Source organism: Coffea arabica, chromosome 5c (assembly GCF_036785885.1).
Source record: "Coffea arabica cultivar ET-39 chromosome 5c, Coffea Arabica ET-39 HiFi, whole genome shotgun sequence".
Classification (NCBI taxonomy): Eukaryota; Viridiplantae; Streptophyta; class Magnoliopsida; order Gentianales; family Rubiaceae; genus Coffea; species Coffea arabica.
The window spans coordinates 41,538,542-41,558,616 of NC_092319.1; the positions used below are offsets into that span (position 1 = coordinate 41,538,542).

General features: G+C 34.6%; 2 protein-coding genes and 1 long non-coding RNA gene across 3 annotated transcripts; 2 read left to right on the forward strand and 1 right to left on the reverse strand.

Annotated features, from left to right (window-relative positions):
- Window positions 1-2,363: 2,363 nt before the first annotated feature.
- On the reverse strand, window positions 2,364-6,465 carry LOC140007755 (uncharacterized). Its single transcript, XR_011815147.1, has 2 exons — window positions 3,814-6,465; window positions 2,364-3,246 (listed from the first exon to the last, which is right to left on the reverse strand). It is a non-coding gene; the product is annotated as an uncharacterized lncRNA (long non-coding RNA).
- An 8,663-nt stretch (window positions 6,466-15,128) lies between these two features.
- LOC140007756 (uncharacterized) lies at window positions 15,129-15,726 on the forward strand. Its single transcript, XM_072050945.1, has one exon. It carries the CDS (start codon window positions 15,277-15,279, stop codon window positions 15,544-15,546), a length of 270 nt encoding a protein of 89 aa, XP_071907046.1. The 5' UTR covers window positions 15,129-15,276; the 3' UTR covers window positions 15,547-15,726.
- A 1,249-nt stretch (window positions 15,727-16,975) lies between these two features.
- LOC140007360 (uncharacterized) lies at window positions 16,976-18,058 on the forward strand. Its single transcript, XM_072050101.1, has one exon. The coding sequence runs from the start codon at window positions 16,976-16,978 to the stop codon at window positions 18,056-18,058; it is 1,083 nt and encodes a 360-aa protein (XP_071906202.1).
- Window positions 18,059-20,075: the final 2,017 nt, after the last annotated feature.

Here is a 20,075-nt window from a genome sequence, read left to right on the forward strand (position 1 = left end):
TCTTGGACAAAACTACCATGCTACAGCTCTGTTTAGAATTGTGTTTTGCAAAAGCTATCCACCTGCCCCAAAATTGAGCTTGATAGTAAGCCAGTCATCTCGGATACGATTATATTGAAAAACAGTCTCGTTTACAGTATTAAAACAGCCTGGCCCCTTAAGAATCTTTTCTACAAACGAACTAAATCGTAGCAGATTTAGGGTCCGTTTGTTTCGGGTGAAAATATTTTCCAGGAAAATATTTTCCTAATTTCTCATGTTTGGTTGCACAAAAGTTACTGAAAACATTTTCCTATGTAAAATATTTTCACTCATCTTATGGAAAACAACTTCCCTTCCAAACTTACTGAAGTTATTTTCCGAAATGCATGCATCCCGCCTGTAGTATGTTCCAAACTTACTGAAAACATCTTATAGTATGTTCTTTTTTTTTTTTAGTGTAAACAGGAGGATTCGAACCCAAAACCTCTTCCTTACACTCCCTCCCCCGTACCACCCAACCCAACCCAACCCTCCCCCTAGTATATTCAAAATAAAAGAAAAAAAACCTCATCCTGCTCATCCTATGCTAGTAATTAATTATGTATAATAGGGACATTCTTTCCTAGAGAAACTTTCAGCAGTGAGAGTACAAGATATATGTCACAATAAGCATTGCATGTGATTGATATTTGACACTAAATGGCCAGCAATTTGTTTATTGTTTAAGGAGATATTTTTTATTTATATATACATTTCTCCAAGATTTTTTAAAGTTAAACAATGAGATAAATTTTCTTATTTTGCATGGGAAAAAGTATGTAGTTATAATGTGTAGAAAGTAAAGATAGAGTTAAAAGTGAAAAAATTTCAAAAGTTAAACGAACACCAGAAAAATAAAGTAAGAAAATATTTTCAATAAGTTAACCAAACACTTAAAAATGATGAAAAGGAAATGATTTTCATGGAAAATTACTTCCACAGAAAATATTTTCCCAAGAAAAACATTTTACTTCCAACCAAACACACCCTTAGACAAAGTAATTACATTGTGAGTTGGTTCTCTATACCCCTATTTGGGTGTTTAAGTTGGCAAATCTGGCTACGGGTTTGGCAATGAAAGCGGCTTTATAACTACATTCTGCGAGCCAGCCGAGTAGAATCAAGTAGAGCTTGACACCTTTTACTAGGTTCGAACTCGAATCTGTACTAGATCGAGCTCTCAACATAAAATTCAAGCTCGAAAATCAATTTGAATATAATTAAACTCGAGTTCAAATGTAGTCAATCTCAAATAAAATTTTAAAAAATATAATTTTTTAAAAGTAAATCACATAAACATATTACTCTAATAAATAATCGAGACACAGGGGGATGCTTATGTAATTTTACTATTAATAAAAAATTTATTAAAGGTATAAATGATTCAACTGATTTGACAAGTATATGAATCGAATATATTTATACTCAAACTCAACTCAACATTTTGTTGAGACGGCTCAAACTTGATTCGACATCGATCAACAACCGGCTTTGACCTAGGGAGCTAGCTCGTAGTTTGCAAATCCTTGTTTACACACAATTATCCAAATCATCACATTTGGGAAAACACATTGGCCAACTAGCTGCTCAATGATTCAACATTCTCTTATAACAAGAAGCAAGAGTATGTAAGTTGATATGATTTTCTCTCGAGCCCAATTTTGGAAAACTATGCAGCTACTAATATCCGAAGTGCTTGATCCAGTCTCCTTGAGGCTAACGTTCAATCAAAGTTTAGAGTGATGTGGATAGGATTAAATGCTCCCGTACTTTAGTCAATCATTTTTAATTATGGCAATCATGTGAACATAGTTGGAAAGGATAAGAACAGGACTAGGCTTTGAAGTATTCCTCGTGACACCTCCTCCCCTTCTACTTATCTCCATTTAGTACAAATGCAAACTACTGCAACTTGTAAAGCTACCTTTCCAAAATCTGCCACATTTATCTGTTCGATCTTATCCACAGATATAGTGAAAGAGGACTATTAAGCTATTACAGAATAAGCTAATTCTGAATTAATGGGCACATGGTCTTATGCCAGCTGCTCCAATGCCTATGGAACGAACGTGCGAACTCTGTTTAATCAGTCCATGATAATTTTTGATTAATACTTTTAATTAGCATGAGACCCTACATTAGTAACAAGAAACCTTCACTTTGAATAAAGATGCCAACAGTTTAACTATATTATATGAATCCCTTAAAAAAGTCTTCGGCAGAAGACTAGCTATCAAGCAAAAACTAAGGAACCATGTTTAGTTACCTGTCCGATTAAAGTGCAAAATGTGGCAAGAGTAAAATGATAATGTCTTAATTGATGCTTTTTTCTCTGCTATAAATTTGATGCCATTACCAATTCATTCACATTGAAACCAAATATCAGTTGTCTTTACATTTCTTTGTATCACTCCCCCCTGCTTCCACCTCCCCAATGTTCAGGAACATTAGAGTCCAGCTTCTAACTAATGTCCAGGAGACAAAGGAGATCAAAGGCAAGTTCCCAAATTGTGATCCAAATATCAGAGCAGTAGCTAATGGTCTCTACAGTGATCAACCTTCTGAACATGAAGGGAGATCAGTAGTGGCTAGGGAACCAAGATTCCATATGAAGGCTGCTGAAGATGGTGATATAAACAAGCTCAAGAAGGCTGAGGCATCACTGCGAACTGTAATGTATCTCAGTTGTTGGGGTCCTAACTAAATCATGTTCTGATCTGAGTGCTTGTTATGAGCTGTTGCAACTCTGCATAAGGTGTATGAAGCAACTAATATGCATATGTAAATCTTCCTTAATTTATGGCAAAAATTTAGTTTTTACCAAGTTAAGTTATGAGGCAGAATTTTTGAGACTGATCTTCAATCTAACACAGGAATAAGAGTAAAGAAACAAAAGTAGTGATCAACTTTGAGCAAGATTTGGTTAGTGAACCTTTGACTTAATCCATAGCCAACATGGAACTTCAGTTCAGATGTGAAAATGAAATAGCAAGAGGTCATAAAGATGAAGTTAATCATCGTATACAACTTTCTCTTCAGATCAACAGAGACTTTTTCCAAGTAAAAACATCCGTAAATCTGAACTGCATACATAAAGAGGACCATAGCCCAACTCTCCTCTTCAATATTCAGTTGTAGTTGCTGAGTCCATGAAAGTTGTCCTAAATCACATGGTGGTTTCATACTTCACAGACCACTGAGTTAGATTTTGTGCTCCTCAAAATCCTATGCAAAATCGATGAAAGAATGAAGCATGATATTATTATTTAATCCATATTCCAATTTATTGGAAGTTATCCAACGAAGAAGAGAAGCAGAATTAAGGAGTTTAGTCAATGAAAATGAGTGACAATGAGCACTTCATCTGAAAAGTTGAGAGGACAAACTAATCTGTTTACCACTGTACTGGTTACTAGGTATGACACAATTACTGAAGAGAGTTTGAGATATCAATCCTCAGGAATCAGGATGTACAACCTTAATCTCAACAAGTTGATAATGATGATTCATTCCAAGAAGGGGGGAAAAAGAATCAAGAAACACGCAATTTCAGCAAGGATAATGTAAGGTCTACAGAAGTAAAAGCAATTAATAGAAACTTCACAAATTTGGCATCCGATACCATCTATAGAAATTGGATTGCTCGACATGTTCTTGACAAATTTTTGCCTATATCATCATCAAATTTTGGACATTTGCTAATAAAAAAGAAAACCTTAACCAAAGTGAAATGTAAACATTAAACAATAAAAAGAAAAAAAAAAGAGAAAAGTTCAAATACTTAGTACTCACCATCCAAAATAGAAGCTTTATATGGCTAATTAGGACCCCAACAAATGAGGTGCATAACATTCTCAGCCTTCTCTGCTTCCCTCATCTTTTTCTGATGACCCTTCTGCACTGACTCCATCCCAGAAGAAGCAGAAGTTCTTGTCACGTAAATTGAGTTGTCAGTAGCATCAGAAAGTTGCCTTGAACTATTTGAAGGCTTAATTGATGGCCCTTTACGATTCTGCTCTTTCAGCCCTTGTATTGCTCGAAAGCAAACTCTACTCATATGCCTTAAGCTCATTTCTGTCATGGGATTGATCAGTTGACCACGCAGCTCTACATGTCAGATTGTGCCATTCTACGTCTTTTGTTCCTCCAATTTCTTTTTTTTTTTCCCCTTATTTTTTTGGTTTCTAGAGTACATTAGTAGGGTTGCAACCGACTTACTAGTTTTCTTGTTGAGGAAACAAACTAATATGTAGAGTAATTGTCCTATTTATTTGTGTGTTTGGAAAGCTTCAGGAATACCGAAATGAAAACCTTATACAATAGTGCAAATAGGGATATGGAAAATCTTTCTTAAAACTTGAAAGAGGGTTCTAATTATTGGAAAACTAGTGAGAACAAATCAAAATATTGGAAAGTTGTGCATGTTTATTACAGCGTACAAGTTCTAATGCATGGAGTACATGCTTTGAATTCAATAGGATGTGAAGTCCCGTTTTGGGCTACTTACCCATGGATAAACTGCACCTTTATTAAAGCCCAATCTTGCTAAACCATAGTGAATCATTGGCCAGATTGAAATTCCATAACACTTGCCCAAGTCTATGTTTGGACAATTCTTTGTGTTTATTCACACATTAAGCCCGCTGCACTATTTGGGGAATGGGCTTGAGAAATTCGATGATGGACTTTACTATCCTGTACACTTTTTCTGAATTACTTGCTTTAAAATTTTTTTTTTTTAGGAACAAGAAGAAGAGAGTTTTTTTTTTTTTTTTTTTTTAAACTCTCCTATCTCTTCCCACTCCCAGTTGCTAGGCACAGGATTCCTGACAGCGGGGAAGATTCTGAGAAGAAGAGAATAATAGTGTAATACTTCACTTAAACAAATTTTGAAAAATTGAAGAATTTCATATTGAAATTTTCCATCACTAAGAGTACTTAAATCAAATTATGCAGCTCATGAAAAAGATAATTCTTGAAATCCCATTTCAGGATCATGCTTACAGTTTGATTAAACCAAGAGGTCTGAATCTACCATAGAGAGAAAATCATTAACAGAAATTAAAGTGACACCACAAAAATTCATATTGACACAAGAAAGTACAATTGAAAAACTAGTGATAATATTTTCCACCATGAAGATAACAGTAAGTTGAACAAAGGGAAAATCAAGCACTTTCCCCACTATTTACCTTAACTATTCTTCTAGTTTATCTACAACTAAACTCTTTTCAAGTGATCTAAGCAATTTCCAATCTCCATCTTACATAGAAGCATAATTACCAAAAGTGCAAAAGAAAAAAAAAAGGGTAAATTAAACCTATATGCAAAATTCATAGATTTTTGCAGTAATCTGTATACTTGTGAGCTACTTGGGACCCCAGAAGATGAGGTGCATGACATTCTCAGCCTTCTGTGCTTCTCTAAGCTTTCGTCGCTGCTGATCATTGATCAAACCATCAATTTTCTTTAGAGGCTCTCTATCACCTGCCTGAGTCCATCTTCTCTGTTTTGTGATGTTGCCGGACTCCGACCTCAACTCCACCGGAGAAGCCTTGGCTCCGGCCATCATCATGGCTCTGGAGTTATGCTCTTTCATCCCTTTTAGTGTTGCAAGACAAATCCTACTCATATACCTCAAGCTCATAGCAAAGGTATCTTTATATACTGACTCTATTGTTCTTCTTTAATTTTCTCGCATGAAGGACTTGCGGAGAGAGTGAGACATTCTTTTTGATCCGAGTTTTATGACAACGGATTGGTCGAAAGACAAGGAGGATTTAATGACTGAATTAGTGGGAGGCATTTGTCTTGGCACTAAACCAATCGGCTTAAAGTGGAATGAGCATTGGTTTGAAGCATATGGTTTTTGTTGGCTTACGAATGGTTTATTTGAAAACCACGGGGCTATGGTCACATATGCTTTTCACTTGAGTCTGTTCATGAAAAGATTGAACTAATTTTGATCAAATTGTACGAACAACCTAAACGAAATTGGTTCTACTAAGATCCAATTTGATCTTAGAATTAGTTGTGCTTGAATTTGTTCTAGGGTTAATATGTACTTGGCGAATATTCTTGATAATAATTAATGTGATAGTTACTCTTTTACTTTATCATATATTCCAAAGGTGATAAAATTCTTCTTTACACGTTGAACTACTTTAACATTAACCAAAAAGTTAAATGAGGAGTCATAGTCGAGGGCCATGATTTGATCACATCTTCATATTTTGAAGATGAGAATAACCTACACACACACTCATAAGTGTGTATAATTAATTCTAACCATAAAAAACACTCAAAAATCAACACTTTCCACTGAAGCAATTGCACCAAACATTTGATAGGTACGCTTGTTCCTGCCCCCGCTTTCCTACATAATCAACACTATAATATGAAACTGCGTACTAGATTTGCTGTAAACCGAGTGCTACCTCAGGGACAATTTACAAAACCAGCTGCGCAAGACATGGGAGTCTTTGGACCTTCTATTTTGTTCTTTTCTGCTTAAAATTTCAGCTCAAAATAGTTATGCCCTTCACTAGTCAAATATTGAAATGTTTTGGAAAGAGAAAATGTGTTATCATATATATATATATATATATATATATATAATGTTCAATTCTAGTTTTGGTAGGTTACTGAATTGATTACTCTAACCTAATGCTAAGAGAACAATTTATCTTTTCGCCATGTGTACATATTTAATGTTTGTGTGTTTTATTTTTTATTGTTTTTGTGTTTTTTGGAAACGGTTAATTTCCTTCCTTTTTCACTTTCCTATTTATAGCAACTTTCAGTCAACTTATTAGTTTCCGCATTATATACATTCTTATTAATTATGTCTTACTAAATATTTTTAACAATCAACTTATATTTCTTTATATATATATATATATATATATATATGCTTCTTTCTAATCATGCTTTATATGCTGATAATTTGGCTTGATTATATGTTAAAAGTTGTTATTACTAAAATTTGGATAATTCATTTCCTCTTTATTTATAATAAATGTTTGCCTGCTTCTTCTTTTTTTTATTAAAATTTGGACATTTCATTACTGAATGCCTTATGACACTTATTCCCTTCTTAAAGAAGATATTGTTCTTGCTTCGGCACATACCTGGGTCTAATAGAGTATGTATTGGTCTCGAAATTAAATTTAGATTGAATTTTTGTTACGTTCTACTTGACCGTTAATTTTTTTTTTTTTTCTAGCAGGGGATGGTGGAATATTAGAAGTCCGGAGGTGGAAGGAGGATTAAAATTCAAAACCTCTAAATCCTAGATTCTCAATCTTAGCCATTAGATCAAGGCCTCCTTGGCCATCGTTAATTTGGTTAATTATCTTAACTTTATATTAAATATTTACATAATTTCATTTAATGCTCCCACCTAATTCTCATTTTGTTTAGTATTTATATTATGTATCCTTTTCAAAATTTGGCTCATTTTAAGTTTTAGGTATAGTATATCATCTTTTCCATTCTCAAACTACTTTTGAATAGCTAATCAAAATAGTAGTTTATCTATATAAATAACTATTTAAATTTTTAAAATTTGTGTTGCAATATTTAATTGTGTTGTTGAATGCAAAATGACCTGTGCAAATACACAAGAAAGAAACTAGTTTCACAAATAATTTGCTGTGAAACTAATATTGGCGCCGTGGAATTATCACTGGCCATGACAGTGTGTGATTTTATGCCCCATGCAAGTCCACATTTCCTCGGACGTATGCTTCTTACCTTGATTAGAGATCATGACCTTGCAAATTGAGCTACACATTGAGATCTTTTCATCGATCAGCATGCAAAGAATAAATTGATATCTTTGTCTTTGTACCCCCAGAAAAAAAAAAATCCTTGAGATCTTTGTCATTGGTTTCTAGGTGTTGTAGAATAGTGCCACTGAGACTGCGAAGCTGTCGGAGGAATCACTCAGGAAAGTCTTATACTTGAGCTGTTGGGGTCCCAATTACCAACTTAGTTTTGCTGATTTACTCCAGCTCGAGTTTTTTTTCACAACTTTTACTGCTAGTTTTTTGCCGATCTAAGGGGGCAGGGAAGTTCTACGGAGGACCATGACCTTCACTGGACAACAGTCTTCTAGCAGACTGCTATTGATTTTGTGCACTCTTTTTCCTGTTCTCAACGAGAAAGTCCATCGGAGAACTCTATGAAAAATCCCTTGCTTTGAGGGCAGTGCACTTGTCTGCTTGGACGTCATGAAAATCAAGAAAATTATGCTCTCAATTTTCAAGCAGTGTAACCAAGTATCGAGCAATTGGGCATATTTTGTATTGAACAATATTTTAAACTGTCAAAATGGTTGTGGAGTTTAATAACTCTAGTGCTCTATATTAATTGACTAAAGCAATCTTGCTTCATTTCACTCGTATGGGTGCAGAAATTCAATTTGACATTAATCTGGATGAAATTATATGACCAGACTAGTAGTATAAGGTACAAAAGATTGTCATGAAGAACTGGGCAAAGAAATATTCAAACATTTGAAAGGGAAAAAAAAAGCCCTAAGTCTCTATTTGGGTGTAGGTCAAGAGATCAAATGTCTTGGCCTACATTCTAGATCTAAGATTTTTTGAAAAAATTTTGCCAGCGGGTGTGTATCTATCCGTTTAGATCAGTGGTGGTTTACTCCTCTTGGGTTCTCCCATGATCCTTTGAGTCACCTCTCTCTCTCTAGTATAGAATCAAAGTAGCCAAGTAGGTATAGATTATAATCTATTGTATCCGGCAAAGAAAAAAGAAAGGGGGAAAAAAAGTGTTGATATATGCTCGGATTCGTCTAATCATCTATGTACAAACTATAACACATGATTGAATGCATTTAAGTTGAAAGTCTACACAATTAGTTCATTAAAATCATGTGTAGGCATACAAAATATATAAATATACTTTCTCCCTGTTAGTTTTTTTTTTCTTTTTTGGTCCAATTGGTCCCATATTTGGACCCTATCCAAACAAGACAAATAGCCAACAGGTTCTTCACCATTTGCAGGATTATTGCATCCCCTTGTCTGGGTACAATGGATCTATGACTATGAGAAGCCATACCAAAACCTTATCTTCACTGTCTTATCATGGTTAATATGGCCTTTCATGAACTAATGTTCAAATACAGGGCAAAATAGTCTATAGAAGTTTAAGACACAGCCCTCTCAGCCCCAGGTTTTCGCTAGTTGCTAAAACATTATCCATCAGCCCATGCTCTTCAATCTTCACATGAAAGAATTTATATAAATACATGACTCAGCATTACAGCATTCCAACATCTTCAGAACCATATTTGAACTTGTCTTCTCAGAAGTCTCACTTCTTGAAGAGAACTTGTCTTATATTGTATTTTCAGCAAAAATCTCAAAAGTATCCTCTGAAGTTCAGCACTTTGCTATTAGATAAACAAGAAAATGAGTTCAACAAGCAGGGCTTGGATAGCAGCACTGGGTGTGGGAGCAGTCCAGGCAATGAGATATCAGGGATTGTTCAGGTGGAATCACACCATAAGGTCAATCCACCAGCATGCCAAGAACAACCTCAGGTCCTTGTCTCAGTCCAAGCAGCTTTCTTCTTCTGCATTTGTCTCATCAAGGAATAAAGCTGAAGATCAAGAAAAACTAAAGGAGGCTGAAGATTCATTGAGGAAGGTCATGTACTTGAGCTGCTGGGGACCAAATTGATTGAGCCCTCCAAAAGTAGAACTAGTTTGTAGTTGTTAGATATAGGAGGTGATGTAAAGTTGAAGATTTTGGTAATATTCTGGCTTAAAGAATTGTAAATTCTAATATTTAAGGCCTGTTATGCCAAAGGAATTGGAATAGAAAATTCATGTCTTTTTTCAAATATAATCTCTGTTAATTTTTCTCAACTAAATATATTGCATTAGCCATTGGAATCTTGCGGAACGCAGAGTGGGAGACAAAGTGGACCAGTCGAGGCAGCCATATTCCAAAATTCATTTATTTTCCTTTTCAAGAAATGCTTATTTTATACATGTCCATAAAATAATAACAAATATAGTCCTTTTCACCAAAATTTTCTCAAAAATATAATTAAGCTCCAAAAGCGAACCCCTACTCCAAAGTGAGAGGTATAGAAGCAAATGAATTTTTCCGAAGTTCTTTTTTTTATTATTTTTGAAAGAATTGCAATGTTGTTGAAAGAATTAAGCTCCAAAAGACAACCCCTATCTCAGTGTTTGGGTACCTATGACAACTAACAAGTTACAAAACCATGTGCTTATTGTCATTGTCAACTATAACTAATATGTTTTTTTTTTGTTTGTTAGGTATTATAACATACTTAAAGAAGCACTCAAGACTATTTCTTGTACATGGAAGTCTATGGTGGCAATTCTCTTAAAATTGACCCAACATAACCACACACTAGCTCCTCTGTTGTTGAGCGTTCTTTCTCCATTTTAGATTTTTCCCTTCCCCCCCCCCCCCCTCCTCCCAATATTCTGTGGATTCGGAGTTTCTGCACTCACGAATGTCAATTGCACTGTACAATATAAACACTATCACAATAAATACAGGCACTATCATATTAAATATAGATACTAAGTTAGTAACACGCAAAATCATAAAAAATTTTAGTGTTGATTGAAATTTGTGTTGCAAAATTAATCCCACATCCAAATTCTAATTAAACCAATATGGGCTAGCAATAGCATGGTGCTATTGATTAACAATCGTAGAAGTCCAATTTCCTAATTGTAGCATAGATGTCCACCTTAGACTTCTCCCTCCTGACTGCAAATAGAATAGAATTCTCGTCCCAGAGAAAATCATAAACGTACACTGGATATATACTTTGCTAACCAAGTATGAATAAAATAAACATAAAAATGAAGTTGCATTAAAATGAAATAAGTCTTCTACACACGTGACACGGGTGCGAATAATCAGTATTCTAATAATTTATTACCCTCTCAATGCTAAGTGAAGAAGAAGATAGCATTGGATCACCAAAAAAAATATTACAATATCTTCTTTTCTTTGCATTGTTTGGTAAAATAGGGAAATAAATAATTCAAAAATAGCCCACTTTACATGTGGCTTACCACACCCTCCAAAGCCAGTGGAAAATGCCACAGCCCACCATAAAAAAATCCCTGGTTTTTGGTTTGCAACAATGCATTTACACAAACACACAGAAACTCTAGAGATGACAGAATATAAATATGACTTAACATCACAACATCTTCTGCATCAAGCACTGCTGAAAAATCAATCTGAAAACATCTCTAGTACTCTTAAGAAACTGAAAACATCTTTCAGTTCTGCTACATTCTTGCTGAAGATGAGTTCAACAAGCAGGGAATGGATAGCAGCAGTAAGTGTAGGAGCAGTGCAGGCAATGAAAGATCAGGGATTGAGTAGGTGGAACCACACAATGAGATCAATGCACCAGCTTGCCAAGAACAACCTCAGGTCTTTGTCTCAGACCAAGCAGCACTTTCCTGCACTGGCTTCATCAAGCAGTAAAGCTAAAGATCAAGAAAAGCTAAGGAGGTCTGAAGAGTCATTCAGGAAAGTCATGTACCTGAGCTGCTGGGGACCAAATTGATTGAGCCCCACCACTAAAACTACTAGCCAGTTTGTAATTTTTAGATACATGGGGTGATGTAAAACTGGAAATTTTGGTAATTTCCTAGCTACAAAATTGTAAATTTAAAATTTCAGGCCCTTTTTTGCAATGAATTTGAATAGAAAATCCACTTCTTTGTTAAATTACGGGTTCTGTTATTATTCCTTAACTAAATTAATTGCATCAGCATCTCACGGAGTGGCAGAACTGCTTCATTGACCTTTTCAAGAAATGCGCAATTTCATAAATATCCTTCCAAGTAATAAGAATTATTGTCCATTTCACCAAAAATTTCTCAAATGCACGAGTAAACTCCAAAAAAGAATGTTGTTTCTTTTTTTTTCCCCCTGGTTGAAGCTAGAACGTTGTTGATACTTGATTTGTTAATAAATAGGAGCTATCTAAACGGAAAGAATATATGTAAATCCAAGACTTAGATTAGACTAAAGAAAGTGTTACTTCTGGCCCATACTACGTCTCCATCCCAAAATTCTAACAGGACAAATGGCCCTTGGTCAACAGCTTCTTTGTCATTCCAAGTTGCTATCGCACTCTCTGGGTACAGTGCACCTATTAGAACTAACTAGTTATAAAACCGGGTGCTCATTCATTGTCAACCATGTACAGCTAGTTTTGTTATGTTCACTCCCATAGATGTGATTAACTACTGCATTACAGGGGAAGCATTACAATGATGTATTTAGCCCAACCCAAGGTAACTCGAGTGGTTTCGTTGCTCCTCTTTAGAATATGGCGACCACGGTTCGAATCTCGGGGAAATCGTGTTCGAAAGGAATGGATCTTTCCTCTCGAGCTGAAGGAGGAGTAGTCGGGTCGAAAGCCCGAATACCCCCTACGTCAGAAAAAAAAAATTACAATGATGTATTTATCTGATTTGAAGGTTCGTTCTCCAACTCTTTTGCAATGGAGTATTGTGCTTCCTTTTTATAAAATTCAGAGCATAGTAATGCATTTATCTGAATTGGAGGTTTGCTCTCCAACTCTTATACAAATCCAGTTAGGCTCATCCTCTCTCTTATAGTGTAGCAGCAGGATACATCGTTGTATCCAAAATTAATCTCTTTTATTCAAATTCAAATTAACCTGATATGCTCCATCGATTGCTTGCTTGGTGCTATTGATCTGATAATTGCAGGAAACAAGTCCCCTATTTTGTACAATGAAAGTGTGATAGAGACGTCAATCGTAAACTTTTTCATCCTAATTATAGACAGGATTGTAGTCATCCAAGAAAAAATCGCAAATATACATTGAATATGTTTGCTTATTGATCATGAACAAAACAAATAGAAGTAAAGTTGTATTTGAATGGAATTAGCCTTTTGTACATGTGACATGGGTACAAGTAATCAGTAACTCCTGATGATTGATTACCCTCTCAATGCTAAGTCAAGAAGAAGATAGTTTAGATAGAGTATTATTTGAAATAATTATTATAGCATTTTTTATGATGTGCACATGAGATTAAAAAATAGTTGAAAACATTAACAATTATGGTTAAAAAATATATTTATGATGCTAACAAAATAATATTTAGGAATAATTTCAGGAACCTTCCTTGGGGTTTTTGACAATTATACATAAATATTCTCCAATATCAAAAATTACAATGCCTTCCCCTTGATTGACATATTTGATAACAAATTAAAAGTCCATGTTAGAAAAGTACTCTTAAAGTAATGAATCAGTGTTGTCAAACAATTATATTCCAAGTTTACCCTCATTGAATCTTAAAGAAAATGAGTTAAAATTTTGGGCACGAAAAATGGCAATAAAAAAAGGAAGAAAAATTGGCACCAAGTTCATCTGCTAAGGACATGAAATTAACATTAAACAAATCAGCATTTTGGACAGCCAAGTCCTACAAGAATTGATGGTACTTTGTGGACAATATATAGCATAAAATGCTAGTGAATGAGCAAAAAAAAAGAGGCCAATTTCAACCGAATACAAAGGGAACGAAAGAAACACATCTTCATCAAACTGTCATCGGAGCTCATTTCATGCAGGCACATCATTGAGGATGAGAAATAGAAACTATAATGGGTGTGGATGGAAAGCAACAATTAAAATTTTTTAAAGCAAAAAAAAAAAAAAAAAATTCCTGGCAGGTTATATTTTTGTTGTTCTAAGTATGGCTATTTCAAGTGGTTTGATGGCAATGTAGCCAAAGAAGTGAGTAGTCGAAGACAAGAAGATCCAACACAAGTTCAAATATCAAAAAGCATTGGCAACAATGTAGTGCCAGCGACCCAAATATTGATAATGATCAACATGAGTTTACTAATTATATTCATTTTTATTCAGATTGTAAAGTTCATTTGAAATATGGATAAAATTGTAAGAATGTACCACAAAAAGTTAAGTCTTGGTAGTTATATAGTGGTAGAGCTAAAAGACCATGAAACGGTGGATTTAAATTCATCGACGATATTTAGTAAGAGTTTATCTACTGTGATTCAAAATCAAAGATTCTAGATGTACAAAGCACTATAAACTAAAACAAGTCTTAAATATAATAAACAACAAGGTCATACACTTCAAACTGGTTGAATACCCATAACAAGCAATCCAAGGCAAGAAAAACATGTCGACAAGGTTGTACACTTAAATGGCGCCAAATTGCATATAAAAATACTATACTTGGAAAACTAGTCTTTTCCCCATATTTGTAGTATTTTAGGGATTGATTTCGTGGGCTGTTGAATACGACAACTGGTCATATCAAAGTGAAAGAGGAGGGCACTGTAATTTTTTATATTGGAAGGTATTTATGTGTAATTGTCAGAAACTTCAGGGGAGGTTTCTGAAATTATCCCTAATATTTATACTGTATATAAAGGGAGCCTTAAATTTGGTGTAAACTTTTTTTTGTCATCTTTTAGATTTCCAGCTTCACCCTCTCGATCACTTAATTATACCACCATATTGCTAATCAACTTAACCACAAATTAACTTTCACCCCAATTATCTAAATATATATTGCCTACCTAACTACCTACAAACATATTGTAACCAACAAGTTAATTAAAATTCTATTAAAAAACTATTTTTTTTTGACAAATATTCAAAAAACTAGTAAAAGATCAATTTTTTTTTTTTTTGTGTATGAAACAGAAAATTTTATACTAAATTCTTCCATATAAAGGATTGTTCCTAAATTCCACATGCATCGGATGTGCCCTTATCACTTGTTTGAGATAATACGTGTACCCAAACATAGTAATTTGCTTCTAGTCTTTGCTTTGTTTGGTAAAATGGATTAAAAATTTGAAAAATACCCCACTCGACCTTTACAAAACCACACTCCCCAAAGTCAGTGGATAAATACCACAGCCCATGAGCCCACTAGAAATTTAAAAAACCATAATCTCCAAGACCACTGGAAAAGCACCCAGCCCCTGGTTTCCGGCTTTCCGCAACAACTGATTTACACAAACTTTTGAGATGACAGAATATAAATATGGCTGAACTCCCCAGCACCATCAGCACCAAAGAACATCTTCTCAGAATTCAGAAAAACATCTCTAGTACTCAACCAAGCTTCAAGGGTTCCAGAAAAACTCCATCATCAACAAGGAATCTTTACAGTTTTAAAATTTATCCTTGCTGAAAATGAGTTCAACAAGCAGGGCATGGATAGCAGCACTGAGTGTAGGCGCAGTGGAGGCAATGAAAGATCAGGGATTGAATAGGTGGAACCACACCATGAGGTCAGTACACCAGCTTGCCAAGAACAACCTCAGGTCCCTGTCTCAGACCAAGCAGCTTTCTTCTTCTGCATTGGCTTCATCAAGCAGTGAAGCTAAAGATCAAGAAAAACTAAAGAAGTCTGAAGAATCATTAAGGAAAGTCATGTACTTGAGCTGCTGGGGACCAAATTGATTGAGCCCCCCATTAGTACTACTAGTTTGTGATTTTTACATTTATGGGGTGATGTAAAACAGGAAATTTTTAAGTTTATGGTGTAAAACATTTATGGTGATTTTGTACCTACAAAATTGTAAATTTTTAAGTTTATGGCATTTTTTGCGCAATGAATTGGTATAGAAAATTTATGTGTTCTTTAATGTGCAATTTCAGTTATCATTTCTTAGTGGGGTCAACTGCATTAGCATCTCGAGAAGGAGTGATAGAGCCAAGGGGTTGAGTTTCCTAGTTAATTTCCTACTAGTTGAATTGAGTTTTGAGGTACTCTTTTTTTTCCACTGGTTTTGCTAAAAACTATATATGGTTATCAGTTTTTCTTTAATTTAATTAATAAAAGACTATTACATTATTGAAAAGCTCGATGTGAAATGATTGTAATATACTTGAAGCTAAAAAGAAATATTTCCCTCAAAAAAAAAAAGGCTACAAAGAAATAGTCGGCAATCAATTTGCCGGGAAAAAAGAATGGGTGACATATTGCAATCTTGTTTTCAATTGATTGGATTAAAATGTAGGTGCTGTCCAAATCGAAACGGAAATGCTGGGGTAGGTAAATCCAATCCGCCTTAATTGACAAGAGAAATTTGGGTATCCCGATGGTCATAGGAAGATCTAAGAGACAGGTGTTTAGTTATATCAAAGAAAAAGTTGTGAGCAGATTGGGAAGATAGAAGGAGAAGGTTCTAAGTCAGGCTGGGAAAGAAATCATGTTGAAGTCAGTTATTTTGGCACTTCCTACCTATGCAATGAGCTGCTGCAAATTGCCCAAAACTTTATGTAAGGATATATGTAGACAAATGGCAAAGTTCTAGTGGGGGATAGTGAGGAGGCAAAGAGAATTCACTGGATTGGTTGGGATAAGTTGTCTGAAGTGAAAGGGAAAGGGGGTTTGGGGTTCAGGGATCTTCAGTGCTTTAATAAGGCTATGTTAGCTAAGCAGCTTTGGAGAGTGTTGACAAATCCAAGTCTACTAGTTAGCAGGGTTATCAAGGGTAGATATTTTAAAGGAACCTCTATCTGGAAGACAAAGGAAAGAGGTGGAGATTCCTGGATGTGGAAAAGTATCCTTAGCTCTAAGGACCTATTAGGAGGAGTAAGGAAGAGAGTTGGTGATGGAAGCATTATTAATATCTGGAAGGACAAATGGATTATGAATAGTGGAAATGAAATGGTACAATCCAGGAAACCAGAAGGATGCTAGACTTCAAAGGTGCAGGAATTGATCAGCAATGGCAGATGGAGAAAGGATTTGATGCAGACATTTTTTAGTGAGGAAGATTGTGCTAGGATAGGGAGTATCCCACTGAGTACATGTGAAAGCAAGGATAGACTGGTTTGGCCAAGGTCTATCTCTGGACAATACACAGTTAAAACTGGCTATGTAATGGCTAAGGAGATGAATAACAGGAAGGAGCAGACTAAGTATAGGGAAGGGAATCACAGCAGAAATGAAGGAAACTCTGGAGCTTGGAAATTCTTATGGAGTCTAAACACCAAACATAAACTAAAACATTTTATATGGAAATGTTTACGGGGAATACTGCCAGTAAATGAGGTGCTAAAGAGGAGAACTGGAAAAGGAGATAGCAGATGTGTTTGCTGTGGAGAGAATACAGAAACTCTGGAACATATGTTGTTTCTTTGCAGACATGCAGAATTGATCTGGAAAGCTGCACCTGTCAGGTGGGATGGATTGTTGGACTTCAGACACAACTTTTGGCTTTGGTGGAATAGTCTTATGGAAGCCAAAGAGAGACTTGAGGGGAGGGATCACATAGTTCTTACTATAAATATTCTTTGGCAGGTGTGGAAGTCCAGGAATAGTATCCAGTTTAACAGAGAGGGAAGGTGTCCTGGAGAGACTGTAAATAAGGCATTGCTGGAATGGTTAGAGTATAAGAACGTAGGGAGTGAAGAGAATTCTAACAGAAAAGTAGGGGGGCACAAAGCTATGAAGGGTGGTAGCTGGTCATTACCACCTAAAGGCTATATAATCATGAATACTGATGCCAGTCTGAACATACAAAAACAGAGAGTGGGGAGGGGGATTGTGGCCAGAAAGGATGATGGAGGTTTGATTGGGGCATGGGCAGATAGTGATGACAAACTGGGGGAACCGGCTGTGGAGGAAGCTCTGGCTATCAGGCAGGCTTTGAACATTGCAAAGCAAAAGGGTTGGAGAAAGGTCCTGATACAATCTGACTGCAAAGGTATAATTGACAAAATTAATGCGCGAAAGGCAGAGAATCCAAATATTGGAGTCATTCTTTTTGATATCTTGAAGCTCAACAAAGTTTTCACAGAATGTTCCTTCTCCTTTATCAAAAGAGAAGGTAACTTTGTAGCTCACCACTTGGCAAAATTTGCCATTAACCTGATTAACGACTTTGAGTGGCAGCAATCTTTTCCTGAATGGCTGACTAGTTTAGCTAGAAATGATGTAGGAGCAAGTGCTCCAGCTTTGTAATCTTTGTTTCATGATTAATGAATCTGTGATCGTTTGGAAAAAAAACAAATTGACGAGAGAAATAACGAGTGACAAAATTGTGCGGTCAATGTATTGGCAAACAACGCATGATTGAGAGCACAGACAACTTCATTGGTAGTTGTATTATTAGTTGTTTAGCCCGATAATTGAGGATATTCACTTGGCTTTATTAAATCCGAATGTTCTCAATGTATTTTTGGTTTCAAGAGAGACTAATAAGATTGTGTATTGTTTAACTCATCATGCAAAAACTGTCAATCTTTTTGAAACTTTGTGCAATTCACCTCCAAGTTTTGGCAATCAAATCGTGTTGGACGATATCTCAACTCATTAATAAAGTTTCTTTGTTTTATAAAAAATAAATAAATAAACATGACCTCGTTTTTAAACTGATTTTCAAAACTTAATTTTGGATTTTAATTTTAAAAAAAAGTTATTTTATTGTGTTCTCAATTGTTGTTTATATTTTGATTTTGAGTTTTTTTATCTTTAAAAAATTAAAAATTAGAAGCATTTATTTTGATATTTTTATTTTAATTTTCCAAAATTAGTTCTTATGCAATCAAAAACAGTTGAGAACAAGGCCAATAACTAGTTTGTCTATTTTTATTCAATAGGAAGGACTTAGGTGTATCTCATTGTTAATTACTTGAGTATTAACAATGATTGCACTCAAGATTAAATCTCTTATACATGAAAGTCCGTGGTGGGTAATTCTCATAGGATTAACCCATTGTAGCCATACACTTGTTCTTCTATTTTTAAGTGTTCTTTCTCAAACTTTGGAATTTTCGCGTCGGTACTTAAATGATTTTTATACATGCGCTACTTTGTACGATGACCATAACTTACAAGTTCACCTTAAATGTTTCGATCCTAATATTTAGAATTAGAATTCTCGTCATTCTAGAGAAAATAAAAGTATACATCAAATATGTATATTGCTAACCAAATATGAATAAAGTAAATAAAACTAAGGGTTATTATCACTTTATCCCCTTAAACTATATCATTATTATCAGTTTACCCCCTAACGTTATCTTTTAGTCACTTTACCCTCATAAGTAATTGAACTCAACATGTTAAGAAATTTTTGATAAAAATACCCTTTTATTTTATAACATTACTACATTGTTATTATCACTTTATTCGTTTAGATTATAGTGATACAATCACTTTAGTCCTAATATTATTTTCTAGACATTTTACCTCATCATTAATCTAACTAGTATGGTCAAAAAATTTTAAATATATTTATCCCTTTTTATATATAATTAAACATGAAAAAGTTGGAATGGTTATTCTTCCTTTTTTTCACTTTAAGAGATCGAAAAACATAAAAATAAAAGGATTTTCTCAAATTTCTTTTTTTCACACTTAGTAATACTCGGAAAAGAAAAAGAGATAGAATAGAAGGAGATAGAAAATTAGATTTTGCAAAGAAAAGTCTAACATTATCGTATTACTTTAAGGTTGTCGAGATTAGGATTGGAATTTGGTAGTAAATAGAAAAGTGAAATAATTTTAAAATAATGAAAGTATTCAATTCTTTCTAATTTGTAATTTTTAAAAAAGGAATTGAGCTCTCTCTCTCCCTCTCTCCATCTTTCTATTTTTTTTCCACATTAATAAGATTGCGTGGAAGAAAAAAATTAATTCTTTGACTTTTTTTCTTGATACTAAAAAGGAGAAGAGTCACTCTACATTTTTTATTATTTTTATTATGCAAAGAGGAGGGAATTTGCTTCTAAAGTTTTTTAACTTGCTAAGTTGGTTTAATGGTAGGATAAATTGCCTAAAAAATAACTTTATGGGGTAAATTGACAATGAGACTATAGTTTATGGGGATAAAGTGATAATAATTTTAAGGGTTAAACATATCTTTTCACTTTAATTAACAAACTCCGTTAAGTTTGACCGTTAGTTTTGGAAATAAAGTAACTAAAAGATAACGTTAAGGGGGAAATTGATAGTAGCACCAAACGTCAAGAGGGTA

Coding starts and splice junctions, on each gene's coding strand:
- LOC140007360 (XM_072050101.1), top strand. CDS start 16,976: ATGGCTAAGGAGATGAATAACAGGAAGGAGCAGACTAAGTATAGGGAA.
- LOC140007756 (XM_072050945.1), top strand. CDS start 15,277: ATGAGTTCAACAAGCAGGGCATGGATAGCAGCACTGAGTGTAGGCGCA.